At 38.7% G+C, this 23486-nt stretch overlaps 1 protein-coding gene across 2 annotated transcripts in view; it reads left to right on the plus strand.

The window, feature by feature from the left end:
- Nucleotides 1-23486, plus strand: part of LOC119786829 (F-BAR and double SH3 domains protein 2-like) — a 72558-nt gene that overhangs the window by 26147 nt on the left and 22925 nt on the right. For both annotated transcript variants that reach the window (XM_038290381.1, XM_038290380.1), the window contains exons 4-10: nt 3424-3500; nt 5584-5728; nt 10425-10558; nt 12076-12130; nt 13347-13475; nt 13560-13682; nt 20172-20267. In XM_038290381.1, the coding sequence (XP_038146309.1) occupies nt 3424-3500; nt 5584-5728; nt 10425-10558; nt 12076-12130; nt 13347-13475; nt 13560-13682; nt 20172-20267 (759 nt within the window). The remainder of the gene's footprint in view (nt 1-3423; nt 3501-5583; nt 5729-10424; nt 10559-12075; nt 12131-13346; nt 13476-13559; nt 13683-20171; nt 20268-23486) is intronic.

Raw genomic sequence — 23486 nt, forward strand, 5'->3', positions numbered from 1 at the left:
CTGAGGCAAGATGGCCGCCGGTGATGACGTTTGAGACTCTGCCGTAAGACATCTAGCCTTTATTATGGATATCTATGCGTAGCCGGGTGTAGCAGAAAAAAATCAGTTGTTGTGGATAGGCCTGTCACGATAACAAATTTTGCTGAAAGATTAATTGTCTCAAAAATTATTGCGATAAACGATAATGTTGTTTTAAGACCTTTTTACACTGATTTAATGGAAGTGACCTAATAATGCATGCATTTTTCTGCCAAAGATAAACGCACTTTATTTTCAACAGAACACTTAACACTGGAACTGGTTAACAAAATAAAACGAGAAATAAAAATCAAATGGACTCTGAGTCTCTGTTAACTAAAAATAAACTTGAATAAAAACTAAACACAAGATAAAACCACAGCGGAAACAAAAATGTATGTACAAAATATCACGTTTGTTATATGTATGTTTTCCTCGGGAATTCATCCTGTCTATCAAGTGTCTGCAACATTTTTCGAAATGCCGGCTTTTCATCAATATTAAATGGGAGCATCTCTTTAGCAATTAAATGAACTACGCTGTCTGTGAGTGCACGGCTGCGCGCCACTTTGCGCCGTCCTTTGTGAATGCTGCCTGTTTAATTGCTTCAGTCATGGTGGACTGTCGCGAACTTGAAGATGCAGACGGGACACCGCTTGTACTTTTTGTCCCCAGCTGGAGAAACTTTGCTGGGTGGTTGTGCTTTAGGTGCATGTGTAGGTTGGTTGTATTGCTGCTCTCAGTTGCTGCTGTTTTATGACAAATGCGACATACTGCCTCGCACAGGTTCAGCAGTTAACCTCAGTCTTTTGTTTGAATCCAAAATACTCTCACACTGCGGCTGTTGCGCTTGACGTTGAAACCAGTTCCATTTCGAGCTTTTCCCCCAACATAAGATGTGTTTTTTTGTTTTGTTTTTACCTCGCTAACTCCTTTAACTTCTCACGGGGCTCTAAAGCTGCAGAAGTACAAAATGATGCGCGCTGACTACCTGATGTGATAGTCCACTCTTCCTTCCTCCTCAAAAATAAGGAAGGGGAGGGTTCAGTGGATAGCACCGGAGTTAAGCCTTTTCATTCAGCGTCATCAATAGGAGAAAAACACAGGCAGAGACGATATAGCTGATAAATGAAATGACGTGGATAATTTTGATTTATCGTGCGATTAATTGATTTATTGATTATCGCGACAGGCCTATTAGGAAGTTTGATATGATATCTGCGATGGTGGTACTGCTGCTGAAGCTCCTCAGAAATGTAATTAGCTCGCAGAGCTGTAGTAAGTAGTTCGGCATCCATTCTTTGCCAGCTTTGTGAGTCAATTGTCATGGTTGCTAGGCGACAACGTTTGCTGGGTGTGTCAGAGAAGCGTCAACCCGTTTGAATCTATAGCTGAACTCTTCCGGCCTCCTTATTTTCACGGCATTTGAAGTACCCGGTCTACCTGGACTGGGTCCTTCGGAGGACGCAGACAGCGAAATTGAACACAGCCTGTTTAACTCCAGTCACACCAGGTGAAAGCTAAAGAGACGATTCACTATCAGGAATAAGGTCTGAATGCAGATTAGTGGCAAATGAAAGTAGGTGTACTATGTGTTTATGCATTTTAAAACCCAGTTGGACTATTTTAATTAACCTTTGTGCCCAGCTGCTTTTAACCAGTTTGAGTTGGTGACTTTCAGTTTTAACGATATCCCTATCTTTAGATAGAGTTCCTTCTTGTTTACTTATGACCCTTTTAAAACTGTTGAGTCATATAATCTGTTATCGACTGAGCTGTCTGCCAGCTGCCTTTAGGTTTGTTGTGGTGCAGCCGTTCTGCAAGAACAAACATTTAGACCCTCCATCCCGTCTCTGACTGCTAGTTTGTCACAAAGCCGCCAGTTTTTAACCAATTAAAAAGGTTAAAACTGAAAAGTTTAAAACTAAAAAGTTTAAATCTAGCATTTAAAAGTAGCACATCATTGAAACAAAAGCTATAAGGGTTTTTAATCAGGTAATTTTAACTGTTTGTTCTTGGACTAGTTATTTTGGTCATCCAATAAAAATGTGAAATTCTTCAAAGCCAGCATTCGACCCTCTTAGCAATACTAAGACTTGGATCAACTGAAGTCGCCTCCATTTGAACAACAGTGAAACTGAAGTCATGTTATATGGATTTACAGACCTTTTCTCCACCATCTTGAGCCTTTCTTGTTGTACAGTTGTTCTTTATTTAGGAATCCTACCTGAGAGTTGATTCCACTTCAACACCACACATCAAACCAAAGACACTTCATGGATTCCTGCTCTATTAGTTGCAACACTCTTCACCAAAGTCACAGGAAGATCGAAGCAAGAGCATCCCAAGAACAGATAACAGTTATAACAGTTTTCATAAAAGGAGGTGTTTGCTAGTAAACAGTTGGGGTGTAAATCACATCCATCATGGCGATTCGATTCAGTATCAATTTCCTGACCCAACGATTCGATTATTTTCGATACTCAAGAATATACCACGATACGATTCGATTAATCGGCTAATTTTTTTTTTTTTTTACACCTTACAGGCTAAACAAAGTTTCAAATTTGAAATAAATCAATGAAAGCTGTAATATCATTATGCATTTTTCTTTAGAAACAACAGCAAATAACAGAAGTAGAAAAGTTGCATCAAAAAATACTGCAGAAAATCAGTGCAATGAGTGCAATGCAATACCTCGGCTCCAGACGTCCCCGCCCCCTCCACAGACGCTCCGCTGCTCTTCTTCAAAATTGTAGCTGACCGCAGACAGGAGGCCGGCTTGTTTTGTTTTTATGACCGAAATTGCGGAAAACAACTTGTGAAGTTTGACCCGCTAGAAGAGCGAGGTGCGTGAGAACGCTGGGACCCTTTTTCCACCTGGATCTCCGCTCTTTTTGGCCCTCATGTCCCTCCGATGTCGAACTAAACTCGCCCCCACTTCCTCTCCGCCTCGGCCGTATCTAGACCCACAGCGTGTAGCACAGACCACGCTTCAATATTGAGCATAAATCAAAAATGTCTGCATCAAGCTCACTGCAACACACTGCTGTAAGAGTATAACCAGGAAGCGAGGTAGGAGGGCAAAATAGGTTTAGCGCCACCGCAGCACGGGAGGAGAATTACGCCCAGGAGCAAATGGATAAAAATAGACCGGAGGAAAAAAAAAAACATGAATCGATTCTCTTGCAGACGTATCGATGCATCGGATCGTTGGCTGTTGGATCGCTGCATTGATACAAAACGATTATTATTTACACCCTTAGTAAACAGTATTATCAATTAGGTGTATATAAGTTTTGAGCTGAGCACTAAACACTGGCTAAGGGTTGAAAGACCAGGCTGACTAAATTCACTTAATTTTATTCCCAATTGTTTTTGTTTTTTTTGCTTGTTCTCTTTCAGGCTCTCCAGAAGCTGGCCAATCAGTATCTGAAGAGGGAATGGTCCGACAGCGTTTCAGAAAAACAAACAGATCACAGGTACTATTTATTTTCATAAATGTGTTCGGACTGTTTCCTGTTTCATGCTTTTGTTTACAAAAACTCAAGATAGAAGAGGCCCGTGTCAATCCTCTAACATTTATCACCAGATAAACTTTTATTGCCGTTCATATATTTTCCTTCCTGATGAGAAGTGACAAGCCGCTGAAGGACTTAATCAGTCATTTCATATGTTTATTGCTGTTCTAGAAGCTTAAACCTTTTCCTAAAGTTGCCCACTTCGGGCTGAACCTAAGGCCTGAGCTATGGAAGTAAATCTGTGTCGCTGGGATTTGAATTAAAAATGCCATTGAAATTTAAATGTTGTATGTTTGTACTTACTGTTTCAGTGTTGAAATATATTCAGAACACATTTTTGACCTAAAAAAAATGAATTGTCGTTATTTCCACACAGTTGAAACTTAATTTGTTATTTTCTCTTCAAGCTAAAAATTCACATTACTATTTCAAAGTGATTACATGTTCAATACTTATTTTTCAGTTTAATTGTTGAGTGTTAAAAAAATCTGCATATAAAAAAATTCAACCTTTCAAAATTCAAACTCAATATTCTCAGCCTCCTGAGATTCAACTGGCTCTATTTCACCGTCTTAAATTCGGCGTCTAAATTCAGTGTAAAAAGGGAAGGGTTACTTCAGGTCACAGACATTAGCAATGGATTGTGGCGTCCAACACCGAGCCAATCCCGTTACGTTTTCTTAGTCACATGACGTGACGCTTGCGGCGCTCATACGGAAGGAAAACCAGCATGACGGAGCCGGTCATGCAAGCTAACGCTAACTCAACTACAGAAAATGAAAGTAATAAACTCACCGTTGAGTTAGCGTTAGCTTACATGACCGGCTCCGTCATGCTGGTTTTCCTTCAGTATGAGCGCCGCAAGCGTCACGTCATGTGACTAATAAAAACGTAACGGGATTGGCTCGGTGTTGGACGCCACAATCCATTGCTAATGTCTGTGACCTGAAGTAACCCTTCCCTTTTTACACTGAATTTTGACGCCGAATTTAAGACGGTGAAATAGAGCCAGTTGAATCTCAGGAGGCTGAAAATATTGAGTTTGAATTTTGAAAGGTTGAATTTTTTTATATGCAGATTTTTTTAACACTCAACAATTAAACTGAAAAATAAGTATTGAACATGTAATCACTTTGAAATAGTAATGTGAATTTTTAGCTTGAAGAGAAAATAACAAATGAAATTTAAATAATAATGTGTAGAAATAATGACAATGAAATTTTTTTAGGTCAAAAATGTGTTCTGAATATATTTCAACACTGAAACAGTAAGTGAAAACATACAACATTTAAATCCCAGCGACACAGATTTACTTCCATACTGATCTCCCCTATGCCAACCAGCAGTGATGCAGTTGTTCATTGATAAAGGAACCCTGATAGAGCACAGATACTGTATATATTATATAGAATTATTGGCGATAGTCAACATTTCTGTGTTAAAATCCCTTTTTTTCGTGTTGTTTAATATTGTAATTTTCCGACATACAGAATAATCAAAACTGATAAATCTGTTTCTGTAGAATAATGGAGACTCCTTGAATTAATCTTTTCAATGACTTTCTGAGGACTTGATCCGTCTCCACATTTAGGAATAAACATTGCGGTATTGAACTGTGATGGTTTATACTTTTATACTTGCAACTTATTTTCTAACCTGCTTGTGTTGCAGGAAAAACTACCCTGCACAGCTTTTTCTTGGTCCAAATAAAACAAACCAGTCACTCCGCTCTTTGCCTTTAAGGCATGATAGAAGTTTTACTTAATTTAATTTATGAGGTTATTTAGGGTTTCCTAAAATGATGGAGGGGTTGGCGTTCATTGAAACACTATGAAACCTGATTTCAGAATTTCAGAACGGGCTGAAGAAGTATGAAATTCTGACCCAATGTTTTTGTTGTAGAAACCCCCTTCTTAGGTTTTTGCACACTTATGCAATCATAATACGTTTGTACATGAGTTTTCTCTTCCTCCACTTATGAATTATTCTTGAATAGGAGTAAAAATAAACGTTAAACACCTTTGTTTACTTTTTTTCTTTCTAGGAACATGTTCTGTGTATGGAGGACTTATTTGGAGGGTACCGTCCAGGCCACCCAGTTCAGACTGGGCGCCTGCGAGAACTATAAAGTTCAGGTTGCAGATCCAGCCAAGATGGCACGACTACAGAAGGAGCAGCAGCTCAGGAAGGTAACTCGAGTCAATCAGACAAACCTGCACCAGTTTCATAGCCTGATAAACCAGAGTAAATGGGAGATAAGAAGGTGTAATTTAGTCTGGCCCCCGATGAATAAGACATCGGAAGATTGTTGATGAGAAAAATCTGTTGTTTTTCAAACCATGTCTGTGCCTGTTGGCCAACGCTCTGACCAATGAGTGCAACTGACTGTGACATAGTAAGCGAGACAGGAATCTGGTGGGGGAGCGTAAACAAACAGCCAGTCGTTAAAACTGCGAATAAGTACTTTTTAAAAACGAATGAGCATAGAGCCTCTTCCTGCTCATGTTTCAGTGAAAACCTCAAGTCTAATCCTTCAAAAACTGATTCCAAAGCTGAGTCAAAAATTGCCATCAGAGCCAGCGGTCCTTCACACACGACTATGCCGAGAGAGGGCCGCTGCAGTCGGGCTGCGGTTAGCCCTGGATGCTGTTAGCTTCAGAGCTCCGCTGGTTGCCGCAGTCCTCTCAAATTCGGAAATAGTTTTTTTAATTACGCATGAAATCTGTAAATGGACCATATAGTGACGCTTTAAAGTATAATATTCTATTTTAAATGATCTTAAAACATACTTTTATTGAACAACAGGAGCAGGAAATAACTTTTAGCTTTCAATGGAGCGCTCCATTGAAAGCTACTGTTGTGCTTTCTCCAGCGTCGCGCAGCTTTGTCGTCATGCCCTCAAAACCCCGCCCACTTTGCTCCCAGAAATTCAAAACTCATCCTTGCGTTGTGATTGGCCCGCCAGCTTTAGGGCCTGGGGCATTGATCGAGGTTAGTACACTCGTAGACAAAAATGATTTTGGCGGCTAGTGGGTGGGGCTAGTTTACTAGGCTACCAGTTTCATTCACTTCTGTCCTTTTTAATGTTTACATCCAGAATCTGTTAGTGGTCCTCTCAAACCACTTCAAACTTTAAAATAAATACCTGCCCATCTTTTCTTGAGGGAAACTTCAAATAAAGTTACATTTACTTTTAAATCTATTTGATTTTGTGAAACAAATATACTGTGCAACTTTTTTAAAGATGATTCTAGAATGTTTTACAGTTTATAACGAAAGAAAATCTTCACAGCAATCCTCTTTCTTCCTTTGTCAACTTTTCTCACTAAAGATCACCGAAAACAAACCCACAGAGTCACAATGTTATTGTTCAGGATCTATTTCTGTCACCAGAGCTGGGCTGAAGAAGAATGAAACTGTGGCCCAGTGCTAAAAGCTTGTCTTCCAGATGTGGGGATGGTTTAATTTATAGAGTGTTAGAAAAGCCTAACTCTAACCATTATACTTCATGATCTAATGCACTGACATTTAAAACAAGATTTCCTGACATAAAAATAAATGTAGTAATTTAAGGGGAAACCACAGCTAATAAAACCAGTGGAAAAAGAAGATTAAAGATGTGTTGATTACGGACAGAATCGGCACTAAAGCGCAGTTTAGTTGCTGTGAAATTTTCTGTCACCACTTGGTATATAAAGCAGCGACGTTTAGTGTTCCTCTTATGTTGATCTGTTTATTGGAAGAAATGGGTTGCATAGATTTCTTTTTTTTTTTCTACAAACCAAAATATAAAGCAGAATATCATGCATTCAACCCATTTGCTTTGATATAACTAAATTAGTGCCATCTGTCTGCAGGTAGCATCCAGCTGTTCTGATAAGGCCTCTGAGGTTTGACAGTAAGCAGTAATGAACCTGCCCACTGTTCCTACATGCTTCCTAGAGATATGATCATTAAATATTAAAATTTTTTATTAAATCCAATTTGATTCTATTTAATTAAATGGGTAGTATCTGGATAAATCCCACCTGTTTTCCTGTGAAGTGACTTAAGGTGACCTTTGTTGTGAAAGGGTGGCCTTTACATTGACTTTATCATCTGCATTAAGTCATGATGTCATTTCCCTTATTCAGTTAAAGGAAAAGTCCGGTCAACAAAGAATAATGAATGTGTCGTTATCAGAGCGGAGCGCCGCGCAATTCCCGCTCCCCACTCAGGAGGATGTTCGCTCATTCGCTCCGCCGCTCAAAGTTGTGCCAGGACGCTCGGCTCAAAAACCGCTCTGCGCTCACCTTAATTTTTCTGCCGTTCCCGTGAAATCGCTCCACGCTCATTCAAATTTTCAGGAGAAGGAATTTCCTGACATTTTTCTTTCATGTAATGATGCCAGGGCCCTGGGACACACGGCGTTTGACCTAATGATGTGACCGATGCATGTGGATTGTCTTATTTAAATGGCTGTTAAATTATTAGACTAATACAGATTTATTTTGTTAATTTGTATACCCAAATGTAAACAAAAATTTCAGAAATTTCATTTAAAACAGCTCTAGACAGTTTCATATTTTAAAGTGCAGCCTTGAAAAACATAAAAAAATATATTATATTATTATATAATAGTAAAATTATGTCACTGTTTCCCAGCTGAGCGTAACACCTCGCTCCATTCATGTTGCCCCGCGTTTCCTATTCAATTAATCATTTGTTTTACTAGACTACAGTAAAAAAGGTCACTTTGCATCCCATTACAAATGAGATAATAGCGTATATTGCGATCCGTTTTCAAAAACAGACTCTTACCAAAACAATCACTTAATTTAAACCCACTCTGGATTGTTAGTGTATAGTTAGTGTATGTTTTTATGATATTTTATCCCACTTTTTATCACACAGTATGGAATCCTCTTCTCTGCAATTCTGTGGTAAAGTTGAAACATAGACTATAACAGTTTATAGACACAGACTGAAGCATAGGCCTAGGTTTTAAGTCAAACATGAATTTAAATTAGGTCGGAGCGAACTGGAGCGGAGTGAAATCCTTGTTCCGGCCTTTGAATTGAAAACCGCTCTGCGCTCCACAATATTTCTTCCGCTCCGCTCACCTGCTCTGGTCATTGTTTATACCTAAAACTAATACGTTCGCAGTGATTAAATAAATTTAGCGTTAATCAGTAAAAAAATAAAAACAGTATTTTTCGTCACGATCACAGTCTGGGAGCGGCCATTTTTACCCAAATATAGTAACCCCTCCCTCCTGCCATCTTCCAGCAGTGACATCACGGTGCGGTAAGCCTAGCGCCATTCTCCCCGCTTTACAAGCTAAATCAATGGGAACTACTAGACACATCTGCAATCAACAACAATTATTGAAGATTTCCAGAGGACTTCTCCATTGAAATTCACCAGAGCTATAGTGAAACTGACAATGCCCACGTGCATGGCAGCTGGATGCTGGAATACATCGGGGAAAAGTGAAAAAAAGAGTCATTCCACCTTTCTGATTCCTGATCCTCCACGGACGGGTTGGTCGTTGGATCGCCAACTTGAAGAGGGAGGATTTGCCATCGAACTTCTGGCCAGTGAAAAAACCCGTAATATGTAGCCAACATTTGGAAGAAGAATGTTTTCAAGATGACTTGGATAATAGCGCATTGTGACAAACACCAGATACAGCACTGGGACTTGATCAACAGCCGATAACGCACCGTGACGTCACTAACCAGTAGGTGGCAGTAGTGTTCTTTGACAAACATGGATGCCTCCAGTAAAGCACATTCACATGAAAATTACTCTGAATTAAAAACACTGATCATTTATTTAACAGTGTGGAATAATTTCACACTTAAAGTACTTTCAGAAGTTTGTATTCTGAATGCGACCGAACTTTTCCTTTAAATTCGATTCAGAAATACTTTATTAATCCCAAAGGGAAAATAGATATTTTGCAGTAACTCATAGGGTCTTTGTAGTTGTTGTTTATGCCATGTGGTTCTTTGATTAAGCAGGAAATGATTAGCCGATTAGAGTTGATTGTAACATAAATGAAGTGAAATACGCCTCCGTCTTTGATACTTGACTCTCAGTATGTCTTGAATTCCCCATAACTTTCATAAATGACTGACTGAAAGTACTTCTGCTTTTTTACCAACCTGTTATGTTCAATTTGACCTTTAGCTCTTCTTTAAACATTCTTATTGGTTTGTTTTTAATTGTTTTGTTTATAGAGCTTTGATTCAATCCTGTTCTGTGGAAGGAAACCTTGATGAGCATCCAAATGGGCAGAACCTGGGCTCAGGTTGCAGATTAGCCAAATCAGAATCTGAATCATAATGACGAAAGACGTGATATTCAAATGTTCTCCATCCAGCCTGTCTAAGCTGGAGCCGACAGGGCTTGTTTCCAGATGTAAAAGCTGGTGAAGCAACACAGGGTGGTTCTACAAACGATCCACCCAGAGGGTCTGAAAGAAAAGGCCACACTTTTCAGATTATCGTTTCTGTATGTCCTTTGTTTTAAAAGTATGTCCTACTTATTGGTCTTTAACCTGAGTAATTATCAAACACATTAAAGTTCCAGTTTTTTTTTTTTCTGTCTTGTTTCCTGATCCCTCTGAGCCGACGCCGCTCAGCTGCTCTCCTGTTTCTGCTGGCCACGTTCCACTGCCCACACCCTACAATGCTGCTCTTGTTTTGCCCTTGGCATTTAGGAGATGCCTTTATGCTTCCTGTATGTTGTACCCGCTGGTTTATCATTTTTTAGTCAGTGCCTTTAGATAACAATATGGAGCATTTGCTTGTTTTGCATATTTTTCCAGGTGACACACCGCTGGAATAATAATTTGCATGTCTGTGACGTTCTCTGTTGTTTGTGTGGATCGTCCTCCAGTGCATTGAGCAGCTGACTGCGATCCAGGCGGAGCTGCAGGACTCGGTGAAGGAGCTGACCAAGAGCAGGAAGAAGTATCAGGAGGCTGAGACCATGGCGCAGGCTGTCCGAGAAAAGACTGAACTCGAGACTAAGTACGATCCAGATGTCTGTTTTCATCTTATCTGAATCCTTAGAATCTGACCCAAAGAAGGAAGTGTTGAATAAAACCAGTTTGACCTTTATTACTTACTGGAAGAAATTAATGTTGGAGAGCACCAAGATGCTTAAAGCAGGGGTTGACGTTAAGGATTTTTACCACTTGCCTGATTTTCACATTTAATTTGCCCAGAAACTATTTTTACTTGCCCAGTATAATGTTTGATAAATATAGTTCCTAATATTCATTTTTGTATATATATCAATGAAACATGTTTGTTTTTTAAATGTTTTTTGTAATTCAGTATTTTTTAAGTTTACCGGTTCCTGGTGTGTATATGCATGCGTCAGATAATGAACTCAAGCCTACATTACTGTGTTAACATGCTTTTCAATCCTTCCTGCACATTCTTTTCAAACTAAACTTTACTTTAAACTGTTGTGTGCTTGGAAAAAATATAAATTGTAATGTTAAAAAGATTCATCCAGCTTAGCTTTCTAATCTGCAAAACATAAGACAATGACTGATTCTTCCCCTGATTGCACATGCCAGAGCCTGTGCTTTTTTTTCCTGAAGGTGCATTATCTGCAGGTATAACATCTGCTTTTTTCCCCCTAAAGTTTCTCATGGTTTCCAAATTGACCAAGTCTCTTAGAAATGTCAAAGAAGCTGCCCTTAAATTCTTCCTCCTGGCACATCACTAGCAGCTGGTGCCGTGACTCACAGCATCACAGGCATTTTTCTGACCATCAAGAAAGCTGCAGCTCGGCCTCATCCAGAAAGGCTCAGAAAGTATCCAAATTGAAACCATACCAATTCTGCTTTTTGTTGTGGCGCTGTGTGCAGAAACCACAGAAATGCCTGCTTTATCAGTACTGGTTTGGAACCCTGATTCTTTTTTCTTCTTTCCCCAAATGTTTTCCTTATATTTAGCTAAGTAGGGCAGACATAGTTAGGACTGAATGTTTTTATTTTGTGTTTTTTCTTTTTATTAATGAAGTCATTTCTCAAACCAGTGCTCTGTTTTCACATTAAAAGAAAGCAGCACAGTCTACCTGGGCATGAATTAACATTTCAGTCTGGCACAACATAACATCACAGACCTACAAGCATGTAGGTGGAGGGGTAATGTTTGGGACTGTAGGTAATTTATATCCATTAAACTGCATATCTAACCAGGTGCAAATATCCACACACAAAAAACCCTGCAGCAACAAAGGTGACAGAAACAACAATCTCTGATCAAAGCATAAAAGAACAAGGTGCCGTTTGTTTGTATGTTTTTTTTTTGTTTGTTTATGTTGCAGATGATAAATAATTTATGGGTTCCCCAGTACTGTTGTTAATACAGATGATCTGTTCATCCTAAAGTTATCGGAGGCCAAAGTAAATAAAAAACTAATTGCTCCAAATTGTCATTATTTGGATTAAACTCAATTATTACAGTGAATGTAAGAAATGATAAAAAAAAAAAAAAACTTTCTTGGTTTTAATTTGCTGTTTCTTTTTCAGGTCGAAGCTAAGTCTCTTCCAGTCGCGCTCCAGTCTCCAGAGAGCCAGTGTAAAGGTAGGATAACAATCTCCTGCTTATTATTTTAAAAACATGTCTCTGCCATTTGAGGCCATTTAAAGCCAGGCATACACTGTGCAATACTTTTCAGTCATTGCACGCAGCTGCAGCTCACACTAGGGATGGAACGGTTTTTGAAAACCGTCTGAACCGTTCGGTTCGACTGTCTCGGTTCGGTTCGCGAAAGAACAGGAGTTGGAAGACGCGCCAGCAGCACTTTATAGGTCTGCTGTATGGGACCACTTTGCATTTAGAGTGACCTACGATGACGGCGGAAAGAAAGTTGTGGATAAAAGTGCAACAGTGTGCAAGCATTGTGCAACACCTTTTGTTTATGCTAACAGCAACATGACCAGCATGTCAGGCTAACCCCGAAATCCCACATACTCCGTCAGCGCTCCGCCCCAATTCATTACTTTTTTTGGATTTTTTCATTAATTTCATAATATAAATATAAAAAAAGTTTTTTTTTTTTTTTCGGTGTAACAATAAACATATACCGAACCGAAAACCGTTACGACGAAACCGTGGACCGAACCGAACCGTGGATTTTGTGAACCGTTCCACCCCTAGCTCACACTGCATGACGAAACCGCAGGGTTTGAAAGTTCAAGATTTATGTTCTGACACTGTGCGACCCGACGCTCTGATGCATTCTACCTGCTCTCACTAAAACTAAAAACCAGGTGGGACTCAGCTCCGCAGTGAAATGGCGCTACTCGGACTCATCTATCCTGAAGCCAACTAGTAGAAGAGGAATATGAAGCTCACTAGAGTGAATTTAGTGCTGAAAGCCCTAAAAAGAAAAGGCGACGACGTATTTGGACAAAGACATGCTTGAGCAAACATGGCTACTACGGTCTGTCAATTTGACAAAAAGAGCTCCATTTCACTCATTGCACCCCTGCCATGCTTCTGTGTTTGCATCTGAGAGGAAGAAGAAGAAGGATCCTTGTTTGCGTACTGAGTGATTTGCAAACGACCTCCGTACGACGGCCGACTGAATTTAAAACATGTTTGATTTTCTCCCGACCTTCGATTCCTGATCGGGAGATGGTCGTTAGAGGCTGATCGCCCCTCGTTACCCCCTGTATACTTCACCATGCACCATCAGGCTGAAAGTCGACCCGATTGAAAAATTAATGACTGGAAAACGGCAGAAAATCGTACAGTGTATGCCCGGCTTAACTCTGCATCCCTGCTTTTATTTCAGCTCAAAGCAAAAAGAAGTGAATGCAACTCCAAAGCAACCCACGCCAGAAACGACTACCTTCTCACACTCGCAGCCTCCAACGCTCACCTGCAGCGGTACTACAGCACAGACCTCATGAACTGTATCAAGGTCAGGCCACACGTCCAAACAGGATCTAAATGTCAGCATGTCCTGCAGAGGTGACAGCACTCCTGTTTCTCTCCACGTGTGCAGGTGTTAGACGGCCGAATCTACGAGCAGGTTAAAGATTACCTGGTGTCACTTTGTCAGACAGAGCTGGAAACGTACCAGGCTGTGCACAGCTCCTTCAGCCAGCTGCTGAGCAGCTCCAACGGGGTGAGTCTGGTTAGTCTGTGATCCTGCGTCATGCTGCCATAGTTGAACTAAAGCCTGAACATGACTACAAAGACTGTCATTTGTTTTTTTTATCTTCACATAAATTATTGCATAATACACTTAATGAGAAGCTTGTTTGATGGGTGTTGCTTTCTGCAACTTGAAAGATTGCTGTTTAACTCTTAACAGAGCAGCCTTATCTAGTGATTTTAAATAGAAAGTGCTCTTTTAGGGTAAAGTCTCTCCTCCTGTGTTGCAGATGGAAACAGTCAAAGGTCAGACGTGAACACATTTCCCTGTAGTCACTGAGGGCAACAGCTGCAGTTAAAGAAATAGAGCTGATTGTAACCTTCAGCTGAGCCTTTAGTGCAGCCAATCTGAAGGTTGTTTAGTGTTTTTAAATATTAATTTGTTCAGAATGACGTCTTTGCTTCTAAAAGGTAATGTGATATCGTTTGCTTATAAATGAAACTTGTTCGGTCGTTTGGAAAAGCCTGAAAAAGCTTCTAACTGAACCATTAATTTCCATGTCTGGACAATTATGGCAGACGTTTCTTAAAATGGGTCTTGTTTTGGTCGCCTTAATTTTTCCCTCTTATAATCAAAATGAATTACTGATTACAAAAAGTTCTTTAGAAAATAACTTGTATTTAAAGTTGTAGGGAAGTCATATTTAAATGTCAAATCATTCTGGCTTAAACATGGAATTTCCCATTGGGAACCTACTAGCACTAAGTTGCTAACTGGTTAGCACGATGCTTCCCACAAACCAACCACAATCAAACTTGCTTGCGAAGCTTCCGCCACAACAATCCCGCCCCCTTGACAAATGACCAATCACATTCACTTTATTCACTCGTGTAAAGTCAGGCACCACTCGGGAGAATTCGGAAATGCAACGGTTGGAACGGCTGTTTTTCTACGACTTTAATACAGGATTATGCAGTATGTATTTTTGTTAAGTCTTTATAGCTAGATTTAGCATGACAAATGCGAAGTAGACATCAGCAGTGTTGTCATCTGATTTCATTTTTCCCTTCAAAAATCCAGAAAATGAACCTGCATGATTGTGTAACTTCTTAATAGAAAATGTGAGAGCTCTGACCGATTAATCAAGTATGCAGTTATTTTATTATAAGTGCCTGTTTAGTTTTTATTTTGCCTCCTCCATAAAGAGCAATAAAACATGTAAAAACATTTTACAATGCTGCATTTGAGAAGAGAGAAATATTATAAATATCATTAAAAGCTGATTTAATGTTTCCACCAAATAGAGAAACGACATCTGTTGTTTCCACTTTCAAAAACTGCCCTTACTTGTTATTCTTTTTTACTGAAATTAACCAGGAACCTTTGTTATAATGTAAACAGTTATGAAGGAACCCTCAGGTTACTTCCTCTGGAACTAGTTTATCTTTTTATAGCTTAGCAGCAGAAGTACACATGAAACACTGACATTTAAACAAAAAAGAAATATATGACTTCATGAAACCACTTATGATCATATAGAATATGTATTGATCATTTATTTCGAACACTTAGTAAAAAGCAAATACAAGTAAATAAAGTCATAACAAAACAAAAAAGAAGAAAAAGAAAAAAAAACATGTACATCCCATCATGTTCGAAAAAGGAGTAGGAAGAAGTAATAAAACTAAGTAATAAAAATAAAATAATTTCATTATTGCATAATGATTTTGTCCCTCCCTTTGTGTTTTTTTTTTTATATACCTTTATTTTTACCGGCAAGTCTTTGAGAACAAGTTCTTGTTTAAAATGGAGACCTGACAAGTGGAGTTACCACTTAGGAAAAGGGAAGTAGGGCTAAAATAAATACAATACATTTGTAATACATGCATAAAATATAATTTAAAACATAACAGACAACCCAAAAATGATTATGTAGAGAAACAGCTCCAAATGTCTGTGAACAAGGATGATACAATTTTTTTGAAGGAAGAAACTGAAATGAGTCTATCCAGTTTAAGAATATTTTGCAGAGCGTTCCAGTCACAAGCGGAAGCAGACTGAAAAGAAGCAAGACCAAAATGGTGTTGGTTTTGGGTATAAGTAATTGTTGATGAAGTGAAGGCTTGGTGCTGGAAGTGACAGGCTTTAGGGCTGGAGGGCTCCTTCAGTGACAGACTGCTGCACCTTAAATGCACCAGGGAGCGTTATCACAGATCCTTCCTCCCAGCAGCTGTAAAGGTCTGGTTATCTTCCCCGCTTTCCTCCTCTAAATAAAAAATGGATGACGGAGGAGACTCATCCACGACCTCCGACACTAAACTCTCCTCCTCTTGCATGTTTCCGCTGTCCATAGCGTTCCTTGACAGCGTCGTTTCTAAGTCACCAATTTAGTGCTACTTGGTCCCAATGGAATTTCCCATTGGGAACCTACTAGCACTAAGTTGCTAACTGGTTAGCAAGATGCTTACGACAAACCAGCCACAACCAAACTTCCTTGCAAACCTTCCGCCACAACAATCCCGCCCCCTTGATAATCGGCCAATCACAAAGTCGGGCACCACTCTGGAGAATTAGGAAATGCAACAGTTGGAACAGCCACTTCCCTACGACTTGAAAACAAACATGGTGGATGGAGTATCTGATTTGTATGAGATGATCATGATTATAATGCGGTTAAAGACCAAAGTGGATTAAAGTAATTTGAATGACATCAAACATTGGATTAAGACGCTGTGTGAAAACTTTAGCAGTTTCAGCGCTGTGGTTGAGGAGCTGAGAAGAGGATGTTGACCGGCCACAGAGGAACCAGGAATCTAAGCTATTGAACTTTTCCTGAGATTTCTGTTTTTAATGGTGAAATATTTAAAAAGGTGTTTGTCTCTTCAATGTCATACTTTCTAAAGTTAACCTGCCGATTTAGTCACAGAAATTAAAAATTTGTCCAAATAGCTGCTGTGGGTTATTAAAAAAGAAAGGTCTGATCTGGAAAAAACATAGAGAACTTGCTTTAATGAATATAAAGTTACAGTTTGCACTATTAGGTCTTAAGTCAAGGGCGTTATAGAAACCAGGTATTTTTCTTTCTTCCTTTTTTTTTTCTCCATTTCAGTCTGCTCATATTTGACCTTCTGTACACACAGGCTTTTTTTCTCATTTTATTTATATAAACATGAGTAATAACTGCTTGAATAACAACTAAGTTTTTTTCTGTGTGCAGGTGGCACCTTATTGATAGTCTTTTTCAATAGATTAAAATATGCGTCTGATTAAAAGTAGCGTTTGAAAATAAGCTGTGTATTTTTTTCTAAAAACGTGATTTTATTTGGTGTGAATGAAAAATCCTCATAAATGAGAAAAAAGATTAAAAAACTTCAGTTTGTGTAAATAATGTTTATAAAAACAAAGTAAAAAAAACTTTAATGATAGTCTAATATATGTATAATATGACTAAAGCTAATCATTTAAGGTTCAGTTTAAAAAAATTGTTAGACTTTAAAGTGTATATATATTATTTTATTTATTTTATTTTTATTTATATATATATATATATTTTTTTTTTTTTTTTTTTGAAAGATTTATTTAATTGTTTCAAATACATTACAAAAGGTAAAGGATTAGTCCAGACCTCACAACGTCAATTTACTATTAAAAAAAAATGTATGATTTAAATACTTTAAAAATTGCTTCATACATTAGTAACCACGTTTTTGGGTTATTTTTTTCTTTAGAAATGTGTAATGAATCTTCATATTTTTTATTTTTTATTTTTTTGCATGCAACCATAATCAGTCTTTCTCTCATCCACTATGGTCCTATTATTCTGTCCTGAAATTGCAAAGCATTTTAGTTCAAAAAAAAAAAAAAAAGGGAGGATTTTTTGATAAATTTTAAGGAAACTTTGGCCTCTTGAGCTGAACTTCTGCTGCTTCAGTTTCTACTAATTAACCGAAACGGTTTGAGTTACTTGGTGCTGCTCGGTTGCACGCTCCAAAGCAGACGTTTGTTCGGGTCATCTTGCCTCGCTGGACCTAAAGAGGGATTTTTGTTTCTCGTCAGCCCAGAATATGATCAAATCAGTAGGAGAGCAGTGGGGGGAGGGCAGTTTCAGAGCATGAGCTTCCTGTGTCAACACAGAACAAGTTTGAGTTATTGGACACATTATGGGCAATCCAAAATAAAACCAGGGTTCCCGCGGGTCCTTAAAAAGTCTTAAAAGGCATTGAATTCTTCAAAATTGGTATTAAAATGTCTTAAATCAGTCTTTCGTAGGTCTTAATTTTTAAAACATAATAAATAGGATTATTTTTATTATGATTTATTTTTGTAATCTAAATAAAACGTTAAAATTTACAAATTTTTTTTTTTTATTTAAAAAAAATAACGGCTCACTATTATTGGTTCCGTCCCGATTGCGGAACCAATAAAAGCGTTGTTGCGGCCGGTGACATTTGGGAGATGCACCATTAACTTTTTGTCTGGAAAATATGAGCAAGTGTAAATGTAACCTAAATTGTCTCCAGCCAAGAGTTTTCTCCACGGCTAAAACCAGGGAACATACATGAGGCTCAGTGGATTTAGTGCAAGAAGTCATTCAAGCTCAGAACGATGGGAATTAAGGCAGTGGAGTCGCACATGCGAAGCACGAAACACAAAGCGTCAAAATGGAGTTACCGAGAAACAGCCGGTATTTCTCAGTTTAGTTCCACCCTTGTCTCTGCACCGCCTCCACTTATCACCAAATCAAACATACTAAGAAAAATAGCTGCAAAAAAGACTTAGCACTGGTTATGTTGTGGCTTTAAAGGAATAGTACACCCAAAACATGATTAGCCTTCATTTTCTACTCACCCCCATGCTGAACAACACTCTGGAGTACTTTTTTTGATATCTCAAATGCATCTGGAGATCTGGGAGGCTTCTTGCTGTCTGCTGACATTCAAATAATGGAGGTCTATGGCGCCCGAGGCAGAAAGGTCCATAAAAGTCCACAAAAAACATGTCAATATTCCTCCATACTGCTCTTCCAATGTATTCCAAGTGTCCTGAGTGGGTAGCATCCAGAATTTACTCGAAACGAAGTCATTTAGAATGTTTTTAGAGCATAAACAGTAGTGTATAGGATTTCCTGAAAGCGCGCACATGCGCGCTCACGACGCTACGGAAGCCGGCAGACCAAACCAGCGCATTCAGCTCGGCAAAGAACTCATGCTCTTCCTCAACACTGAAGTCCTCAGACATTTTTCTTTCGTCGTTTCTTTCTTTGCACAGGTAAACAGCACATTTCTTCTTCTACGCTTGCATTATTGGCAGAGCAGACGCTGAATGCGCACTTTCATCTGGCTTGGTCTGCCGGCTTCCGTAGCGTCGTGAGCGCGCATGTGCGCGCTTTCAGGAAATCCTATACACTACTGTTTATGCTCTAAAAACATTCTAAATGACTTCGTTTCGAGTAAATTATGGACGCTATCCACTCAGGACACTTGGAATAGATTGGACGAGCAGTATGGAGGAATATTGACACGTTTTTTGTGGACTTTTATGGACCTTTCTGTCTCGGTCACCATAGACCTCCATTATTTGAATGTCAGCAGACAGCAAGAAGCCTCCCAGATCTCCAGATGCATTTGAGATATCAAAAAAGTACTCCAGAGTGTTGTTCAGCATGGGGGTGAGTAGAAAATGAAGGCTAATCATGTTTTGGGTGTACTATTCCTTTAAAACTGATTAGTTTTGTTCCCTGCTAAAACAAAGTTTGTGAATTCAGTTAAATAATTGTTCAAATATATCTGTCATTTGTGTGTTTTTAGCTTTCTTCCTGTATGGGAAGCTTTTCAAAATGTGAAACATTAGTGCAGTGGTTTATGTTAAAATAAACCTTTGGGTTAAGTTGTCACAAGCAGGTTTTTCTTGTGTTTCTTGTGAATTTGGTCCTAAATTTTTATTTCAAGTGGCATTAAAAAGTCTTAAAAAGTCTTGAATTTAACGTGCCTTATGCTTTAGGAACCCTGAAAAGGTGTTATTTAAATAATTTAGCTTTAAAAATGAATAGTTTTAGAGTTAGAATCTTTTTTGCTTTAAAAACAACTTACCTAAAGAGCAGTTACTGCAAAACAGTCGTATTCAGTTACATTTTATGCACGATTTTTAGATAATATGGGTTTTGTAGCTTCACTTTGCTTAGCTTAAACTGGAGCGGCTGTTATATCTCAGACAAGCATCAGGCTTTTCTGAATGCATAACATTTCTGAAAACAATGAGGAAATCTGGCAACCCCACCTCTGATATCAGAAAATCTCCCTTTTACAGTAAATGTAATGTAAATAGTACACACTACTGTCTGTACTGGCAGTCCAGACAACGAGCAATGCTAAATTTCAATTATTTTTAATTAATTATGTTTATATGTACCCAGAGGTTTATCCATTTGAATGGGGGGAATTTGAAAATATTGAGTAGTGTTGATAACTTGTGCACAGGTTGTGTTTGTTTTTGATTTCTGCGTTTTATACATATTTGCAGATCCTCCAGGACTTTCACCAGCAGATGTTTGTGCAGAAGGTTCCTGTGTTTCAACAAGCTTTAGATTTCCTGTATCAACCTATCGACTCAGACACGGTAAATAATGACATTTTTTCCTCATTACTTTTTCCCTCTAGTTGAAAAATGTTTCAACTTTACATTCAGTCATTTCTTGTAAAGGTGAAATCTAAGTTTGGATTCATGTTTTAGATGCACAGAGCTTGTTTGTGTTCAGTTGTGCAGGTCCACACTAAAGACCTCACATATTAACCTCTAGGTGTGTGAAGCTACATATATTCCTACTTTTAGTGCCTTCGGCTCAGCCCACACATATAAAGAACAAATCCAGCGTTGTTCTCAACCTGTACACACCCAGATGGTTTATGTGCAGAGCTCTGTGTCCATCTGCAGCTTAAAAATTACAAAGACTAAGGTCACAGAGACAGTTTGGTTTTAAGTTATTTAGTCCCACTATTTAACCTTTTGTTTTGTTTTTGTTACCCTTTATATGAAATGAACATTTCTTCGACTAAATATTGTTTTTTTTCCAGTTGGGGAACTTGTTTATTGTCATTGTAAATTATTTATTATTTGGTAACAATATGATCCGTTAGACCTTGCCCTTGTTAAAGCGATATGTATACGTTACATCTGACCTAGTCAGATTTCCATTGCCCCGTCGGTACGGAAAAGCACCAGAGGGCTGATTGCCACATTGCACTGATATGATCCACAGCCCTTTGTTAAGCTCCTGTCAGACCTTGACGATTTAAACCAGCGTATGCCTGAGGTACAAAAAATCTGCCTAAAATGCTGGCATATGTTGGATAAGTTATGGCAATGTTTTGTATAAGTTATGAGCACGCCGACGCACGTTGACAATACGGCAAGTATGTATGCCAGCATGTGCCATACGTGGGGCATAAGTTTCAGGTACGTTATCTGATCGTTGACAAGTTACTCATGAATTCTGATTTATACTCAGAAACCTGGTCGTCTGTGTGTGTTGCAGTGAATGCACATATGCCCCGCCCCTTCCACAGACACTCTGCTGCACCTCTCTAAAATTGTAGGTGACCGCAGACAGGAGGCGTCTGATTGGTCAAATCTACATCTGCTCTACACTATGCGTATTTCCTGTTTGCTACCTTACCGGCTTGTTTTGTTTGTATGACCGCCATTGTGGAAAACGACTCGTGAAGTTGCACCAACTTGAAGAGTGAGGTGCGCGATGGACCCTTTTTCCACCTGGATCCTTGCTCTTTTTGACCCTCATGTCCCTCCGTTGTCACACAGCTAGTTCCTCATTGTCCCTCTTGTGTTGTGGCGTGGAATAACACAGTGCAGACCACGCTTCAATATTGGGCAGAAATAAAAAATATCTGTGATACGCTCACTGCGGCACACTGCTGCGGGAGGATAACCAGCCCTTTAGTCCTGGTGTCTAGCTTATCAAAACCTATAGTATATATATTGTGCATAACTTCTGCGTAACTTATCCAGAACTTCTCTCCAACGCATATCAGCGTATCTGACGTGTTCCAGACAAACGCTGAACGTGTTTCTAACTTCCAGCTACTGTATAATGGCGTTTTGGCAGCGTTTTGGTATAAAGGAGGAAACCGTCAGTTCTCCTCCAGACTTCATCCCCATCATAGGGTGAGCCAGAAGGTGAGTGATGGATCCTCCCTGCGTTCACGCCCACCACCAACAAACTGCCTAGCAGACATGACGCTCAATCTGCTGCGTCTAGTGCACATGCACGAAAAGCAGCATGCTGCAGTTACACTGCTTCAAGTAATTTCCCTCTGGGATTATTAAAGTATGTCTGATTCTGATTTCTTTTGCTTTCTTTCTTTCTTTTTATTTATTTTTTTTTTTTTGGCGGGCTTACACAGCAGCTAGGTTAATGCTGCGAAGAAAGAAATTTTTTATGCAGAGCGGGCGTCTCCGGGCGCAGCTGAGCAGTTTTAACTGATGCTTTGTAATGCTGGCCATTACGCTGCCGTGTGTTATGCAGAAGTTAGGCTGTCGTTGGACATAAGTTCTGGACTCGTTATGAATACTCTATGTATACGCCAATGTTGAAAAAATACATAGAAAGTTCAGCGTATGTCAGCGTTTTAGGAGATTCTGGGACGTCAGGGATACTCTGGGTAAATCAGCAATGTGTGACTTCAGGTTTTTGGTCCTCTATGAGGATTTTAAACATTTTCTTTTTGATATTTCTCTCAGTAATCATATATATATATATCATATATAATGTATTTTCTCAATTGCATAATCAGATAAGAGTCAAAAACAAATCACATGTGGATTTTGCTTCAAACCACATTTACGATTTAAAGATTTGGCCACAGTAGATAATTAATTAGCAGAGCTTAGTGCGTTACAAATCATTATGATAATCAAAGCATCTGAGTGGTGGAGTTTGATATAAACGGGTAAAACTGTTTGTAATGTGACTCCACTGACATCTGCAACAGCTGTCCCACATGTAACCGCTGCGCCACTTCTCTGAAGTGTGGGGATAAAAGCTGACTGTCGGAGCACGGGACCAGATCTGGGTCACTGTTCCATGTTGAAGAGCAGCTGTTGTTTGCTGAAACTCTGAGCAGTTCAGCTGATCCACTCTGCCAAAGGATTAAAAAATTTTTTAGTTTTTCATTTTTTTTATTTTTGTACCTCCTGGTAAAAATTAATACAGCCTTTTTCAGCCAGAATATTTCAGTAAAACCTTTTAGTATAAACACATTTACTCAGTCTGGTAAAAAAATATACATATATTCATAATGTTTACACTTTTTAGAACTAATAATCTTTTCTAAAGTGAAATATTATTTTCATTAAGTAAAAAAGCATCTGAAGTTTTGCATAATGATCATAAACTCTGATTTCCTTTAGTATGAAAGAAACAACCATTATTTCTAAAAGGTACAGATTCCTGACTAATGTGCTAGAGCCTTGTCCTAACTGCTCCTGCCTTTTTCAGCTTCATTTTTTAACCGTATAAATATTATTTATCCATTCTGAAGCAGGTTTGAAAAAAAACAAAGCAGAGACTTTTTGAATTTGTCTTAATAAAACAAAACTTCAAATGCGCTTTTTTTTTTTTTTTTTTTTTTTGACTTATCAATCCACTGTAGTAGTGAACAAAGTACTATAACCTTACTTGGCTCGTCAAGTGAATGCCAGGGGTGTGTGAGGCAGTAATCAAAGCAAAAGGTGACTACTTTGAAGAACCTAGAATACAAGACATATTTTCAGTTGTTTCACACTTTTTTGTTAAGTAAATAATTCCACGTTTTAATTCAT

This window comes from Cyprinodon tularosa, unplaced genomic scaffold (genome assembly GCF_016077235.1).
Source record: "Cyprinodon tularosa strain WSP-4 unplaced genomic scaffold, ASM1607723v1 ctg28, whole genome shotgun sequence".
In the NCBI taxonomy this organism is placed as follows: Eukaryota; Metazoa; Chordata; class Actinopteri; order Cyprinodontiformes; family Cyprinodontidae; genus Cyprinodon; species Cyprinodon tularosa.